This window comes from Zalophus californianus, chromosome 4 (assembly GCF_009762305.2).
Source record: "Zalophus californianus isolate mZalCal1 chromosome 4, mZalCal1.pri.v2, whole genome shotgun sequence".
NCBI classification, from domain to species: Eukaryota; Metazoa; Chordata; class Mammalia; order Carnivora; family Otariidae; genus Zalophus; species Zalophus californianus.
Window position 1 is genome coordinate 50,660,114 of NC_045598.1, and position 17,907 is coordinate 50,678,020.

Here is a 17,907-nt window from a genome sequence, read left to right on the forward strand (position 1 = left end):
CAAAACACATAAATAGACCTTTCCCAGCCTTGCCTCCATGTTGTTCAGTCCGTGGTGTTGATGGGGGAAGACACTTCTGACACAGGGCTGAACTAAGACTCATGGGCCACATCTCCTTGGACTTGTACCCAGCTGAACATACACATCCTTCTGAGATAGATCGGATTATCATCTTTCACAAATCTATCCCTGGGAAGACCAGTCAGCTCTGAGGCCAAGATGGTTAATGATGGTTAATGGAGACACCTTGGGGCTATAAGTCATTCCAGGGGTGATGGGTTTATGGTCTCCTTGTCTTCCTACAAAAGACTAAGCCATCAGTGAAAATCCTTCACATTTCCCATCCAGCTTCTTGGCTTCCACTCCTACAAAATAGGAGCTTGAATAGCTCCAAGGAACCTAGGTAAGCCCCTTGGATTTAATATCATCAATGGGTGGAAGGTCCTTTTTATTTCAGGGTTGGGGGTAAGCAAGAGGCCTTCAGATTTTATTTATTTATTTATTTATTAAATGTTTTATTTATTTATTCATGAGAGTCAGAGAGAGAGAGAGGCAAAGGCAGGGGGGGAGGGAGAGGGAGAGGGAGAAGCAGGCTTCCCGCAGAGCAGGGAGCCTGATGTGGGACTCAATCCCAGGACTCTGGGACCATGACCTGAGCCGAAGGCAGACGCTTAACCGTCTGAGCCACCCAGGCGCCCGAGGCCTTCAGATTTTAGAGGGATGTGAGTTTTTCTGTTAAGATGGGGCTGTTAGAAGTGTTTTTATATTTTCTGGCTGGATAAAAAAATTTAATTTTTACCCAAATAAAACTGTGACTTTGGTTTCACAATTTATATGGCTGATTCATGGACTCTTGAAAGTGTATTCTCTTTCTAAAAGTTAAAAGAAAAAAAAGATCCTTCTAGAACATCCATGGGCATATATCTCCCATGCCCTGAGCCCTCTTCTTATAATACCTTGTGAGAGCCAGGGAGTTTTCCCGCCTGTTGTCAACCACACACCAGGACGGTCTGCTCTGTTTGCAACTGCTTGTTCAACTATCTCTCTACCCCTCTTCCTCCCTGACTGCCATATCTAGACTGTATGTAACTATATGCAGTGTGAGATTGCCTGATGTGAGAGTCCAAGACCAGATCTGTACCCTAACACTGCATATGATTAAGAGCACAAGATTCTAGAGTGAAATGACACGGAAGTGAAACCAGCCTTCACTCCTTAACTGACCTTGGGAAAGTTACTAAACCTCTCAGCTCCAGGTTCGTCTGTCTAAAGTACAGAAATAATAGTGGTACCTACCTCTGTAGGGACTCAGGAGAGTGCTTAGCATAAAGTAAGTGCTCAGTTGGTACTCAGTAGTCGTGGCGCTGTTCTAGGTTGAGCAAATGGGCAAGGAAAGGAGCAGGTTGCCATCAAAACTTGGCTTTTGAAGGTACCTTAGAGAAAACAATCTTTTATTGACTTTCTTCAGCCCCATAATGGATGGTCTGTTTATGGCTAGCTGAGAGTACAAGTCCAAATTCCCACCAAATATAGGAATCCCCTTTGCTATATCCCAAATTGAAAGATTTTGAGCCTCTATTTGAATGCTTGCTTTGGCAGGATGCTCATGCTTTAACAAGCTGCGCCGTTCCATTCTGTAACGGCCTAACTATAGAGTTTTTTTCTCCTTAAAAGGACCCAAAACCAATCTCCTTGTAACCTCTATCAGTCTCACTCTGTTCTGTGGAAATTCAGAAAATTGAGTCCCATAATCCCTATTCCTTAGGAAGGTTTTGGGTTCATTCACTCCACAAATACTCATTAAGCAATTGTTACATGCCAGGCATGTTAATAGTAAGAAGCAGTCCTTACCCTCATGAATCCTGTGATGGGGAGGCGGGGGAGACTCGTTAGCAGTCACGGAAATATGTATCATAACAATTTGTGAGAAATATTCTGGGAGTGCTATGGAGAGGAAAACAAGAGAAATTAATTTAAGCACCAGTAGTAAAGAAGGCTTGTATAAGGAATGTGACTTGTAAGCTGATACCAGGCCAACTGGTGTTTTTTTGCAGGGGGAGGGGGCAGATTGTGGGCAGAGAGAACTGGAATGTGGAGTGGAGTGGAAGGAAACTGATGAGATTGGAGGAGCAGGCTAGGGGAGGACCTTTGTGGATGTAATTAGGGAGTCTGAATTTTATTCTAAGTACAGAGAGAGACCACCTAAAGGTTTTAAGCAGGAGAGTGCCATTATCCATTTTATATTGAAAAAGGTAACTGGCTATTGTATAGAAGAGATGAGTGGAGATGCCAGTTAAAAGGCAGATGATGATGATGAATTGATTAGGATGGTCACCACAGAGGCAGAAAGGAAACGGATTTGAGAACCATTTTTGAGGTAGAATCCAGAAGACTTGGTGGTGGATTACATATGGTATAGGTGAGAGAGGGATGATGTATCAGGTTGATACTCAGAGAGTAAGCACCTGTGTGGTTAGCATCCCGGCATCCTTTCTAGTTAGACGGTCATCACCAGTGAGCAATTAAGTATTTTCAATCTTGGGGCACCTGGGTGGCTCAGTGGGTTAAGCGTCTGCCTTTGGCTCAGGTCATGATCCCCGGGTGCTGGGGTCGAGCCCCGCATCGGGCACCCTGCTCAGCGGGGAGTCTGCTTCTCCCTCTCCCACTCCCCCTGCTTGTGTTCCCTCTCTCGTTGTGTCTCTCTCTGTCAAATAAATAAATAAAATCTTTAAAAAAATAAAAAGTAAAGCTATGGGAATATATACGTTGTCACCTAGACCTTGAGTGTGCATGTGGGAATTGGGCACAGGACTGAGCCACAGTGGTGAGTAGAACAGCCAAGAGATGGAAAAGTGGGCCCCAGCAGCAGGAGGAAGGCCAGAAAGTGGGCCATAGAAGTTTAGGTCTGGTGATGGGATGGCTGCTGGGATGGAGTGGTTCATGAAGGTGGTGTAGGTTGAGATTACAGAGGTCATATATATGCAAAGACAACTTCTCCGATACACTTGCTGTGGGGAGAGTACAGAAAGGGCTGATGGAAAGTGGAGGGGCTCTTGTGGTCAAGGCAAACCTACCTTTTCCTCTTTGTCTCTTATCCTAAATATTTGCCCAGTTCATTCAGCCATTCTGTATATGATGGTATTTCGAGAAGATTCCATAACTTGCACACAGCTGTGTTTTCCCCCAGAATAGGATATTTCACCACAATGTGTTCTGACTCACCAGGGCTGGCCCTTGCTTTCCTTGTTGTAAAAACTCTATTGTTACTATTGTTAATTTGTTAGTTGCAGCTAAACTTAGCCGTTTAGGCAGCCGTGCCCTCTGTTGGCTCTTTCTGAAACTGCAGTCAAATCCAGTTCTTGGCACTGGTGTCAGGTGCCTCACTCCATACTAGTGCACTGACGACTATAACCTATAAGAAGAACCACTGGTCAGAAACAGGAGTAGCCCAGGAGCTCTGGAGAAAGAAGCTCAGAACCAGTGGAGATGGAAGGCATCTCCAGGCTAAGCATACAAGGCAGGCTTTTATAATTCCCATTCAACAGATGAGAAAGCTGAAATTCAGGCACAGCACCATTTAAATGGCAGAAACTGAACTCCAGACCTCATTCTGTGTCCTAGTATGAGCTGTCGGAGCTATACCATATTTCTTTTGAATGCTTTTGAATGTTATTTGCAGGTCACAAATATAAAGTGGATGTTTACCTGTCATGTACTATTGTTTGGAACTATCTTAAAAAAAAAACAATAGGGAGTCACAAATAATAGGGATCATGACCTGAGCCGAAGGCAGACGCTTAACCCACTGAGCCACCCAGGTGCCCCAAGATTGAAAATACTTAATTGCTCACAGGTGATGACCGTCTAACTAGAAAGGATGCCGGGATGCTGACTTTCATTCACCAAATATTATTTGAGCATCTATATGCCAGGCAGTGTTGTACATAATGAGGATACAGTGGTGACTGAAACAGACAAGCTTCCTGCCCTCGCACTCTAATATGATGCGACAGACAATAAGATAAATAAGGTAAAATAGATAAAGTTTATTAGACAGTAGTGGTGGTGAGAAGGAAACACAAAGCAGAGGAGGGTATGAAATGTTGGGCTGGGTGTTGGTGTGGAAATTTTAGTTACAGTGGCCAAGGAGCTGTGGGAAGTGAAGGAGCCACCCGTGCAGAACGCAGAGTGTTCCAGGCAGAAGGCGGAGCACTGGCAGAGCACTGAGGTGGAGACGCCCCTGGCATGTTAGAGGGACAGTGAGAAGGCCAGTGTGGCTGGAGCACCGTGACCACAGAGGAAAATGTTAAGAGCTGAAAGCAGAGACATCACTGGGCAGGTTACCTGCAGATGACCTTGTGGGTCATAGTAAGGACTTAAGCTTGTGACCTTAGGGAGCTGGGTTTCCTCTGGACAGTTTTAAGCAGAGGAGTGTAATCATCTGCTGAGTTTGAACAGGACCGTTCTGGCTGCTATGGAGTGAGTCGGGGAGGGGCTGAAGCAAGGAGAACAGCCAGGGGGCTTTTGTAGAACTCCAGGCAAGAGATGATTTTGTAGAAAGACCAATAGAGAGGCGCTTGGTGGCTCAGTCGTTAAGCATCCCAGGGTCCTGGGGTCGAGTCCCGCATCAGGCTCCCTGCTCAGCAGGGAGTCTGCTTCTTCTGCCTCTGCCCCTCCCCCGCTTGTGCTCTCCCTCTCTCTCTCAAATAAATAAATAAAATCTTAAAAAAAAAAAAAAAAGAAAGACCAATAGAATTTTATGAGAACTGAATGTGGGTTGTGAGAGAAGTAGTCAAGGACAACACCGAGGCATTTGCTGAAACCGAAAGAATGAAGCTGTAGTTACCTGAGATGAGGAAGACTACCAGAGCAGAGGTCGGAGGGGGTGGGCTCAGTGCTGCTAGCATGTTAGCTTTGACATACCTGCTGGGCATCCCACTAACTGGTGACTGGATAGAGAAATCTGGAGTTAAGAGGTGGTGCTGGAGATGCAGATTCAGGAATTATCATTACATAGATTGGTATTACATAGATGGTATTTAGATGATCAAGCAGGGAGAGACAAGATAAGATGAGCTAACTAAGAGGAGGTTTAAATGGGAGAGAGAAGAAACTCAAGGACGGAGCCTGTGGCACTCCCATAGCGGTTCAGGAAATAGAAAGGAAACTAGTAAAGTATGGTGTCATGGTAGCCAAATGAAGACAGTAGTTTGAGAGAATAATCCATCCTGCAGACAGGTTGAGTCCGATGAGGATGAGAACCAGTCATCGAATATCATATGGTTTCTCTAATTCTCCCCTGACTTACAGTGAATTTTCTTGTTCTAATTTTCCCCCAGGTTGTAGCAGATACCAATATAAGCGCCATAGCAACTCAGCTTGAAAACATGTCTACAAGCTACCACCTTGGTTCTCCCACTGCTGAACACCACCCAGAAGACACAGAGTGAGTATGCTAGATGCAAAGTGCCTATTACGTGTGTGGGCAAGGCTCAGCGAGACCTTTCCAGAATCTAGAGTGTGCTCTCTAGAGAAGAAGAGGGATGAAGTACACATTACCTTTCCTAACTCCTAGAGAATCTCCAGGAATGTACCAAAGTTTCCTGATTTCTCACCAGGCTTGGTTCCACGTAGAACTTCTTAAGAGACTGCTCTCAAGGGCCTGCACACACACTGCATCTGGTTACTTTGACACAGTTCCTTCTTCCTTAAGAAATCACAGATTTACAACCCAGGTGCACCCTGCTTTATTATGCAGGGAACTGTGTATTCTAAGCTAAAATCTTGTTCTGAGATTAAATCTTATTGTTATACTTGCTGGCATTCTTCATTAAAACCCATCATTGCTGTTACAATTGTTCATGAAAGCAGTGTTTCTCACACTGGAATGTGCACATTAAATATCCAAGGAGCATATTGAAAATGGCTCATTTCTCTGGCCCCATTCTCAGAGACTCTGATGAGGTGGTCTGCAGTGGATTCCCCAGGGCAGTTTTGCTACAGATCGGCAGAGGATCTGTACTTTCAGAAATGCTGTACTTTCAGAAATGCTGCCTAAAGTTATGCCTCTCAGTACTGCCAGTGCCTGGTCACCAGTAGGTGCTCAGTAAATGCTTGTTGATGGATCTGAATGTTTCATTGGAAAGCGCTGTTGATCACAGACATTTCGAACTTTCTCCTGGTACTTCACAGCTTAAATGATACTTTTGAGTTTGTTTTTCTTGAGGAAGGAATATTAAACTTAAGCTCATTTTACTTTTTTCTCATTATGAAAGTAATAAATGCATGCTATTAAAATATGACAAATACATAAAATTATATTTGCAAGTTACAATGGCCCTGACCCTATTATAGGAAGGGTAGCTTGTGCACCTTTAGCATCCTTTGATGTCCTATGGAAGTGCAGAGATGCCCTTGTAATCTTGGTTCCTTTGCTAGGAGCCATAGCTCCTGGCTGTAATCACTAGCATAAAAGGATAAATAAATTATTTATAATCCAACTGCTGTTAACATTTGGAGATTTTTTTTATTAGTCTTCTATATGAAAGTAAATTAAAACGAATTGAAAATGTGAGATAAATGGAGGCAAACTCCATCTGATGTTGCCAACTGAGGAGTGGAGTTACATTCCACCACCCCCCCACCCTCCCGCAAAAACAGGTCTCTCATCACGAAGAAGCACAATTATGGTCTCTAATGATTTGGTGGCTCCCACGGCCCAGCTCTAAAACAATGACTTTGGACATCTAGATTCCTGCTTCAATATCCTTAGAAACAGGGGGCTGCGTTTGGAAGAGGAACCATGAATCCAATTCATGACTGGCCAGTGCGCCATGCCTGAGAATACTGACAAGGCCACGAAGTCATGAAATGTGGAGCCTTATTCATGACATCATTACCATGTGGCCGTTGGGGATAATTCATCATTATTTCAGCAGATCTTTATTGAGCACCTTCCGAAGGCCAGCTACTGTACAAGGACTGGGCTCTGAGGATTCAAACTTAAAAAACATAGGTGAAAGCATTGCCCCAGTCCTCGAGGAATTGCCAGAGAATTGGGAAAACAGACCCATAAATCCAAGTTTGTAAGAGTGGATAAGTATAGGGGAGCCACGTTCCACGAGAAAGATAAGTAAGCACAGGGTGCTGTGAAACCATGGAAGTGGGGCACAACCCTATTAGGGCGTGTCCTTGGAGACACTACTGCTTCGGCTTAGTTTTAAAAGAATTGGAATAAGCAGGAGTGGTATTGAAAACAGTTAGCAATTTATAGGACGTGGACGTTCAGCAGTTACTATGGACTGCCTGCTGTAAACAACCAGTAAGTACATCGGTGTGAACCAGCTGAAAATCCACCCGAAAATAAGCCGGGCAAAATTGAGGCAGGGGGAGACGGAAGAATATTCTAGTCACACAAAACAGCATATGCAAAGGTGGCTTATATCCCAGTTTTGCAGATTTCTCTAAATCCGTGAACAGCTGAGTTTGTATCACACAGCTCTGCCCCTAGGACATGCATGCTGCCACAAACCAGGTGCGGCGCTCAATGTGTAAATATGAACCCCCGACGAGGAAGACAGCAGGCGCCAGAATCCCGGGGTTCCTTTAGGTTTTTACCCTTTGGACAAGGGCATTTGGGAATAAGAAATTGGCATTCGCTAAGCTTAAACAACTTGAGCCCACATAGATCATTTAATTTTTAGCCATGTTATTTCTAAGAGAGAAGACTTCCACACTGGACGAAACTTTGAAAATCTGAATTACCCATTTGAAACAAACAGTCTTTATCCATTTTGCTTCTCCTTGGTTTCTCTCTTTTATCCTGGATTTCGCTTCTCACGGACACAGTCATGATCCTGAGTTTGTGACAAGTGCAATGCAGACAGCCGGGAACAGAGGTGACAGGTGACAGAGACTTAAGGAGTTCATAGTGTGGTAGAGGAGAAAGATGACTCAGCAGCACGCCACAGTATAGCGAGTGCGTGGTGGACATCTGGCCCCACTGCAGAGGGATACAAAGGAGGATCGGCTAACTCTCCCAAAGGAAAGCATCACCTTGGAAGGGGGGCTTGGAAGAATGAGTTCCCACCCTGGGTCCCCTAGGGGGAAGTGGTGGGTGAGGTGTGTGGGGCTACTCGGGCAGAAAAGGAGCAGCCATGTGCTGAGCTTTTGAGCTGGCCGCCCCTATCCTGCACAGAAGCCCACCTGCAGACTGGCGGTCTGCCCCTAAGCTGAGCGCTATCCCACCTCTCCGTCTGCCCGCACCTTCTTTAAGGATATAAAGGCAGTCTCATTCAGCTTTAAACAGTAAGTGTCAAGGTTAAAAACTAAGCATATAGAAGAGTTCTGTGACAAGCTCAGCATCATGACTTTATTTTTCATTAAAAAAACAGTGAGTTTTATGAAAGAGAAACCCCTAAAACATCAGGTCATTAAAGACATACTGCTCATCAGTCCTGCGTGACACGGGAAATGTAAAAGTAAGCTTCTAGGTTGCTCTCTGAGAGTTCGATTTCATAAACTGGCCTTCATAGTTTCGCGGTATGAAAGTCTCTCTCAAATCTGTGTTCTTCCATTAAAATGAAATTCCCTCTCAATATCTATTCTTGAATTAAACAGCGTGCATTGTGTTTTCAGAACACCTCCACCTAAGATTATTACTTTGGAGAAAGGCTCTGAAGGATTGGGGTTTAGTATTGTAGGGGGTTATGGAAGTCCCCATGGAGACCTGCCAATTTATGTCAAGACTATATTTGCAAAGGTATTTTTTTCCTTTTTACTGTACTTTTTTTTTTTAATTAAACCTAGGTGAGATTTTTTTTAAAGTGCTTTGCTTTGCTTACTTTTAGCTACAGCTGGGTGTGTGCTTGTATGCTTATTTCATTTCAACCTTGTGTAGGACATTCCCACACCAGACTAGTGAAAGAGGAGTTCTTTTATAAGAGTGGAGTTACAGGAAGAGTAATTTTCTTTGGACCCTATTACAAAAGTAGATTTTAAAAGAGTGTCTTCTTTCAAGAACACGATATAAGGAGCAGTGCCCCACTCTTTGGAAGCTGGCCTTGGAAGTATTATTCTGGGCTAGAACAAAAGTTTGGCTTTCTCCTTCAAGAAAAGATGACAGCAGAGGGCCGGGGCAGAAAGCTCTGTACGGGCCTTGGGTCGGTGCGGCATTAATGGCTGGCTGTCAGCAGTAACCTCAGGATGCTTCCGCTTAAGTTGCTCTGTCTCTTCCAGACCTCTGCTAAGGTACTTGCAGGATCAGGCCACTAAATTAGACTCTGACTGCGTAATAGTGCTTTTCAGGACCTAAACATACCAGTACATCCTACTTGATTCATAGGTCATGGTATAAATTCCTACTGCTGCCTTTAGATGGCTCTTACGTAAGGGTTTGTTTTTGTTTTTGTTTTTAAGTTTCTTTATTTAAATAATCTCTACGCCCAGTGTGGGGCTTGAACTCACAACCTAGAGATCAAGAGTCACATGCCCTTCCAACTGAGCCAGTCAGGCGCCCCTTAGATAAGTTATTTTTAACTTTATTGTGCTTTTTAAAGTTGGAATTCAATTTTATTATAAGTTTTGAAGATCTCTGAAAGGGACTTAGTATTGATAGTACAGCTTTATTCTTCATTGGTTTTATCGCAGGCATTTGTTTACTCATTGATCCAGTGGCCTCCTACTGCTTTTTCCTAAAGAAATAAAGGTCTTCAAGAGAAGAAATAAGATACTCTTTCTAGAAAGCTACACTATACACTAAATAACAAGTTCACTTTTACCTGTGCAGCTCTTACCACCCGTTAATGGAATCTAACCATGACCTGACATAATCCTTAAGTCATTTGGCATTTCCTTTTGGAACACAGTAGGCAGCTGTAGATTTACCCACCTGTTTCCAATTTGTTAGGGTGCCTATTAAGAAGACCTGTTATTCCCAAACCACACACCTGTAGACCCAGTGATGGGCAAAAGGGAAGAGGAAAGGCAGGTCAGAAACATTCTGGATAGCAGGGCTGCCCCAGTCTGATAATTCCCAAGGTGGTAAGCTACATACAGACCCTCCTTTTCCTAAGACAACAGTAGTTGGGATAATTTTCATTTTTAAATTTGGATATATTTAAATATATATATAACAAAATAGTTGTGACAATTATTTTGGGGGAGCATTATTATACTTTGCTTTTTAAGAAAGCCAGCTATGTAGATAAGAATAGTGAAAAACACATTCTGCTTCCCTGCCTTGGCCTCCGTAAAGCCCTTCCAGAATGTTTGTAATCCCCTGCTCACTTCATAGGTGGATCTGCTATGTTCAAACAGAGGACTGGTCAGTTTCTCAGGCCTTTTGACCGACAGCCTAGAGTTAGCAGTCACACCAGCTCTACCCATCTAGACAACTCATAGACAGTGGGACCAGGTGCAGGCACCTTCGGTCAGGTCCGCAGAACATACAGCTGAGAATGAAATGGTCATGCATGGCTGGTGGGTTTTTGAAAAGAAACCACCATCAGATCACAGTGGGACAAAGTAATGGAGATAATGAATGCACGGAAGCTCCCACAGAATCTGTCTTCAAAGGTCCTCATTGAAAGTGCTCACTTAGAAAGCACGTCTGCAAGTGGTAACCTAGGAGGAAATATTGAATATCCTTGATATGTTTTATTTTTTAAGGAATGGACCTTTGTTTGTAAAGTGAGGCACACCTAAAAATGAAAAGCTCTGAATTTAAAAAAAAAAAAGTTTTAAAGCCCTAGCTAATAGCCTACTTCAGTCTCAATAAAAGAATATGCCACTGCAAACAATTATTATCATTAGTTTTAGATAGTTCCATAGTGTTTATTATAATGATATCTCATTGGATGACTTTTTTTATTTGTTTGAGTGAACCAATATATCCAAGTTTAAAAGTTTTCTTTAGAGAATCAATAAACCAAGAACTAGCAAAAGAGTTTTTTGGTTTATTTGTCTTTTTTAATGGTGAAATCCTTCTAAAAATGAATTTTGACACTAAGATAAACATTTCCTCCATAGGAATTTTGAGGATGTAGAAACTATCGCTATGTTTTCCATGTTTTTAAACAATGAACATACACTCTTTTTTTAAGTTTACTTAAGTAATCTCTACACCTCAACGTGGGGCTTGAACTCATGACCCTGAGATCAAGAGCCACATGCTCTTCTGACTGAGCCAGCCAGGCGCCCAACAATGATCATTTATTCTTAAAAATGTTTGTCTTCTCAAGTTTCTGGATCTCAGATACCCACAGGGTGGGGGTTTTTACGGGACTTTCTTAGTGTCCCTAAGCTTCTTTTAATAATTCTCTTGCTCAACCAAGCTATTAATTTGGCCCATCGAGGTCTTTTTTTCCCCTCCAGAAATAGGAAGCATGACAGGCACTTTGAATGTATAGGCTTTTTGGGACTTAATCTGATTAACGGACTATCAGAACCTTCCATTTCTTTCAGGTGTTTGATTGGAAACTTCAAAGTCAAAGCCAGCGTTAGGTCTCAGTCTTTTCAGCAATCAGAATTTACCATAAGCCAACAAAAAATTGGCTTACAACGACAACAATCCCGAGCATTTAGGGAACAGCTTTTCAGAGACTGTGAAATCTGAAAACATGAGCTCAATCACCATGAGAGTTTATTTTATCACACTACCACCATTATTGAGTAAATACCATGTGCCACACATTCACTCCTTAGAACAGGCCAACAGGTAGGTAGTAGATGCCTATTTTACAGTATTAGGGAAGGCTGAGTGACAAATTGGGGACACAGCAAGTGGGTAAAGCCACATTTATGAACTAGATGGAGGTCTGTCTGTGAATCATTTATTTCTTCCTTTGCGTAGTCTACAAATGCCACACTGATCAAGCAGGAGAGGTCAGTAGTAATGACCGGGTAAACACAGCAATACCTGCAAAAATACACAGATCCCAGAAAGTTGAAAAGTCACCCTTTTTTGCATTACTGAAAATGAAAACTTAAAAAACTGGATATGCTTTTCAAAAAAAGTACACAAATATCTGAGGTTTCCTAAAGTCCTTAGATCTTAGCATGTAATATTTAATAAAATCAAGTTAGCCAAGTGATTCTGATTTTATCCACAAGCTGTTTAATCTTGTCCGTGTTGCAGTTAACATACTTTCTTTTTTTTTTTTAAAGATTTTATTTATTTTGAGAGAGAGAGAATGAGAGAAAGAGAGCACGAGAGGGAAGAGGGTCAGAGGGAGAAGCAGACTCCCTGCCAAGCAGGGAGCCCGATGTGGGACTCGATCCCAGGACTCCAGGATCATGACCTGAGCTGAAGGCAGTCGCTTAACCAACTGAGCCACCCAGGCGCCCCTTAGTTAACATACTTTCTTAAAAGAAAAAAAAGATTTGAATGAAGTTACAAGTTTTTTTAATTTTGGTATTAGCCCCCAGTACAGACCTGGTTTTGAATAATCTTTATTATACCTTAATACCAGAATTCCACCCTTTTTGCAGTTTTGAAATTCTAGATAATTCACCCATCACCTGAGGACCTTCATACTACAGGTAGACACAGGTCTCTGGGGCATTAGTTAGTGCTTCTCAGTCTGGCTCCTGCCTGAGACCATCAGGGCTGTGGGCCTCCATTATTTTCCCCAGCACTTCAACATCATTTAGGGGACTCTCCCAGCACTAATTTTTCAAGGGATTTTCACAGTTACCCCAACAAAAGGAGAAAGCCTTCTACAAATCATTGCCTAGGTTATTTTCTTTCCTTACTCATCCAAAATACTTCTAGTAATATCACGGTATTTTTAGATAACTTGGTTTTAGAATTTTAAAAAGCCCAAGTTTCACTTGCTTTGTGCCATTTTGAGCAGCCATGCATGACTGAGTATATAATGAAAGTAATCATTCAGAACTCTAAATGATGAAAGATAAATGAAGTTGAAGCTTTTGAATGTGATATTGCAAAATTTTAGAGATGTTACACTCTGTGTATTTTATGTAAATGTTTATGTAAAACAACTCTATTGAGATACAACACACATACCGTACAGTTCACCCCATTTAGAGGTTACATTTATTTTTTAAGCTTATTTATTTAAGTAATCTTTACACCCAACATGGGGTTCGGAACTCTTAACCCCAAGATCAAGAGTTGCATGATCTACCAACTGAGCCAGCTAGGCACCCCGAGGCTACACTTATTTTTGACAGATCACCTCAGTACTGATATCTTAATAATGCAATGGGAACCCTATGTAATGATGTTATTGGCAATAAGACTAACACCAGATTCAGTTCTGCCTTTGTCAGTGTATTATGTATTCGTGAATATGATGTTCAAATTCCATTCCATACTGAATATTGAAATAAGGTCCTACTTGTATTAAAAGAAATGTGAATGTCAGTACATGTCTACTAGTATGTTACCTAAGCAGTGCATAATTATGGTTACTATTCAACCATTATTCAATAACACATCCTACATTCATAATTTCCCTGGTTGAAAAACATTACCTAGAAATCACTTTTAACTGGTAGTTTTTAAAGTTGCTCTTTTCATAAGCACACCATAATATTAATATTATTTGTGAACTGCTTGGTCCTGGATTAAACTGGAATGTCTCTTGTTTGTAGGGAGCAGCTGCAGATGATGGCCAGTTGAAGCGAGGCGATCAGATTTTAGCTGTCAATGGCGAGACGCTGGAAGGTGTTACTCATGAGCAAGCTGTGGCCATTCTAAAACGCCAGAAAGGGACTGTAATCTTAACTGTGCTGTCATGAGCCCCGGGTCCTAATCACAAGATAGATGGTGTAGAGTATCTGTAGGAAGATGAAGCTCTGAGAGAGGATGAAAAGCAGCCTCCTCTAGAATCCACCTTCATTTACCCCCTCACCCTCTTTGCTCAGGAGAGTCGGCAAGATTTCACATGAATTGCCCAAATCAACCTTCAGCCTCTTGGTGAGGTGAATTTCTAAACCTAGAACGAGTCTTACCTGATTTGCATCCCACATCCATGTTTATCCACTAGTAGTAACTGGTTCTGATTCTATTTGCTGCAACTGAAGTTAACCACCTCTCATTCCTGTGCCCTTCTCTGCCCATCCCTCCTCACTCAGAGGCTTACAGCAAGCTCACATGTCCTCTGATGAACAGAAACAAATGTTAAGCAACTTGTCATCTCACTCATGATTTACTTATGCTAATTGTCTCTTCAGGTATGCCAGAAAACATTAATAGTGTAATTAACTTACCATTGATCCCCATGATGAAACACCCAAGTCTCCTATGGGAAATTATTGTGCTCTTTTCTGCACGACTTAGAGTCAGATATGTCTCAAATTTGTTTCTCTGGATAGATCTTTATAAGCTAGTCATTGGTGATTATGATGGGTCCATTTGCAGACTATAATCTGAAAATTCTGGAGGGCTTTCTAGTTGTTTTCTTGGCTACATAAACCTATACCACTGAGCAAATGCACCCTTGTTCTCCACGGGAACAGTTAGCATCCATGTTCTGAATTCTAACTTGCTAAATTATATTCAAGTCCAGCAAGTTCAACTGGGGTTAATGGCATCTCAGTAGGCAGGCATTATTGCCTCCCCTTCAGTCTTCAGACAAGGAGGTAGAAGCCCTAGAACCAGTTTGCAGAGATCAGTAAGTTTTCCCTCAAGTCAGATGAGGTCTGGGTGGCCTTGGACTTGTGCAAAGTGGAGTGAAAAATTTGAGCATCCTTTCCCTTGGCTCCCTACTGGCCAATCTAGCAGCACAAACTGTAGGAGCATAGGGATGGAGCAGCATGCTTGGCCACCAAGTGACTGTGGAAATGAACTCAGCCTAAGAATCAGTGAGGGGGCTACTTGACTAATGTTTCCTGATCTTCAGGAAGCCCCTCATTTGCTAAAGTTTTACATGCTAAGAAAGCAACGACAGCAGAAAATACAAAAATACCTGTAAAGTTGAATAGAGGCATTCTTATTTAGGTATTAGCAGGAGGTGGGGGCGGGGAGATGCTTATCAGTTAATGTTATAGGTTCTTCTGTAAAAAATGTACCATGAAAGATGAGTACCAGGATCACTAATAGAAGTAGTTTAGTATCTTTGAACTAAAACACAATGCTGCAAATGGTTCACAGTCGTTAACAAAATGGAATGGGCTCTGATTTAAAAATGTTATTTAATAATTACAGATTTTAATTGAGAATTACGTTTGAGTAGAAGTAATCACAAAGTGCATTAACTCTTGTCGGAATATTTTGTGGTTATTCCAAAGTATAGAGTGCCTAAATATGTTGAATAATGTCTTTCATGACTGGTATTAAGTTTTCTGAAGTTACATATGGCTTTTGGAATTTCTAACATATCCAAGACGTGCAATGTTTTAGAATCTTATCTTTCAGTGCATGAGAATCTATCAACCTCAGAAGTTCTGTGCTAATTGTACCTGTGAGAACACCTGAGGCAGCCAAGAAGAAATGAAGCCCAAATAAAACTTGGAAATGCACCTTAAAAAAAAGTGTGTGTGTCTGTGCACATGCGTGTGTATACAGACACACACATAAGACTTCATATATTTTGAAATGTGATTCTGCTTGATTTTGATGGAATGGCCATTAAATGCACATTTTGAAATACTACATTGCTGTTGTGTCTCATACACATTATCCTCTTAGGTCATGCCGCTGTAAGTCTACTGCTAAGGGAATTGTGCTTTATACTCCTTGCTGCAGTAAATGGACCAAAATTCTCACGACTGGTTCTGTCTCTGCTGCACAACTACTAAATAATTGCCTGGCCAAAAATGCTTTGTTGCACCAGAACTTACTGACAAGCTAAGAGGAGACAAAGATGGGAATTTGTGAAAAGAGCCCTGGTCTCATAGCCACATGTATTGTTTTGGCCCTCATCATTTGGGGAATCTAAGTGTTGTGATTGGAGGCAGCGCGGGAAGGAAGTAAATCAGGAAAAAACTGCCGAGTGTCTATGTAAGATGTTTCCAAAGATTCTAAGTATCGTTGCCTAAAGAGCAAATGGAATCTTGTTATGTATGAAAAAGCGTAATTTCTACATCTGATTTTTTTTTTCTCCAGCCATTTTGTTCCCTAATGGGGTGGGGGGGTGGGGGGGTGGAATCCGACTTCTCACAAAGTTTTCCAGTCCTGTTAAAATCTGGGATCCATTAATGGCTGTCTCGTGGCAAGTGTGTTACCAGGCATTAGAACAGGTGCTTTATACAAGAGCCAGTACAGTAGTCCAGAGGGCAAGTCTTGGCATCCCCGAGTTCGAATCCCGACTCCCCAGCCTTGTGGACTTGAACAAGTTATTTAATTATCCCTTGCTTTAGTTTCTTCGGTTAGAAAAGGGTGGAGGTGGGTGGTTTCTAAGTACTATCATGAGTGAAGTCCAGATAGAAGCCTTAGTACGGTTCCTAGCTCATAGTGAAGTATTACATAAACATGAGCAATAAACCTCTTTTCTCATATATGGGAGTGGCTTGAAATTAGACATGCTGATGATTCATGGCTTCAAACAGTAATGACCTTTAAAAAACGTATTGCTGAGGGTGGCTTAGCACAGAACTGTTGTCCAAAATCAGCAACTTGTGTCACCGATTATAATAGTGTGAGCTTGAGGAATTAGAGTCTGTGCTATCAAAAAGCCACAACTGAACTGAAAGCAGGGCTCCCAACATCGGCCATGCCACTGGGATAGGGAGTAATGTCCACTCTGTAGGCCTGTGCTCTGACCTCTGGAACCGGGCAAGGTGCTTCAAATACCATCGACCCTTTGGTGAGGAATTTTAACCTGGTACACACCTTAACTCCAGGAATTTGGAATTGCAGACTGCTGTTCTTTTAACCCAGCCACACACCTTCCGCCCCTCTGTTGTCAAAAGAAGTCAGCCTATCCCAACAGATGATGAGCTTCTTTGAAAACAGATTAGGTCAGATTCATCTTCATGTTAATTCCATCCAGTATACTTTTCAAATACTGTATGTCCCATCCTTAGAAGTTTTATTTGGGGACACACACACACACACACACACACACACACCTGCCTTTCATTTCCCTGCTTGTGTTCATGCTTTCCTTTACATCAGGGGTCAGCAAACATTTGGTGTAAAAAATCAGAAAGTAAGTATCTTAGGCTTTGCAGCCCTTTGCAATCTTTATCACTACTCAACTTTGCCATGGTAGCATGGAAGCAGCAATAGATAATACATAAATGAATGAGCTTGGTTGTGTTCCAATAAAACTTTGTTTACAAACACAGGCAGCAGGCCAAATTTGGCTCATAGGCCATGTGTACTTGGTCCCTGCTTTATGTACCTGAACATATTTTAAGACTTACAGTAGTAGTTTAAGATCCTTGTCTATTATAGTATTCCATCATCTTTGACATTCCTGGAGCTGTTTCTATTGATTTATCTTTTCTAATTTTGGATGGGTCTTACTTCTCTGCTTCTTTGCATGTCTGATTTTTTTTGGATGCCAAGCGTTGTAAAACTTAACATTTTTTGGTGGTGGATTTTGTTGTATCCCTTAAATAGCAGCGGACTGTTCTTACCCACAGTTTAAATTACTTGTGATCAGTTGGATCCTTTCAAGTGTTGTTTTTTAGACTTTCTTAGGATGAGCCTAATGAAGCTTTAGTTTAGGCTAATCTTGCCCTGCTGAAAATAAGGATTTATCCTGCAAATTCCACCCAATGCCAGTATATTGTGAGGTCTTTCCATCCTGAACATTGGAAACTATTCAACAGCCCTGCCTAGACTCCAGGTGGTTCTTTCCTGGCCTTGAGGAGTCCCCTCCCCTGCACGTGCAGATTAGGACTCCAGCCAGGACTAAGGGGGTCCCTCTGCAGATCTCTATTGCTCTGTCTCTTCAGACCTCCTTCCCATCCAGGACTCTGCCTTACACATTC

General features: G+C 42.1%; 1 protein-coding gene across 7 annotated transcripts in view; it reads left to right on the plus strand.

Annotated features, from left to right (window-relative positions):
- PATJ (PATJ crumbs cell polarity complex component) overlaps window positions 1-15,615 on the plus strand; it is a 349,292-nt gene extending 333,677 nt beyond the window's left edge. For 5 of the 7 annotated variants that reach the window (XM_027607398.1, XM_027607423.1, XM_027607430.1 and 2 more), the window contains 3 exons: window positions 5,340-5,446; window positions 8,638-8,761; window positions 13,618-15,615. In XM_027607398.1, coding sequence (XP_027463199.1) covers window positions 5,340-5,446; window positions 8,638-8,761; window positions 13,618-13,764 — 378 coding nt within the window. In that variant the 3' untranslated portion in view covers window positions 13,765-15,615. The remainder of the gene's footprint in view (window positions 1-5,339; window positions 5,447-8,637; window positions 8,762-13,617) is intronic. The other 2 variants (XM_027607438.1, XM_027607441.1) reach the window with 1 other exon arrangement.
- The last annotated feature ends 2,292 nt before the right edge of the window (window positions 15,616-17,907 follow it).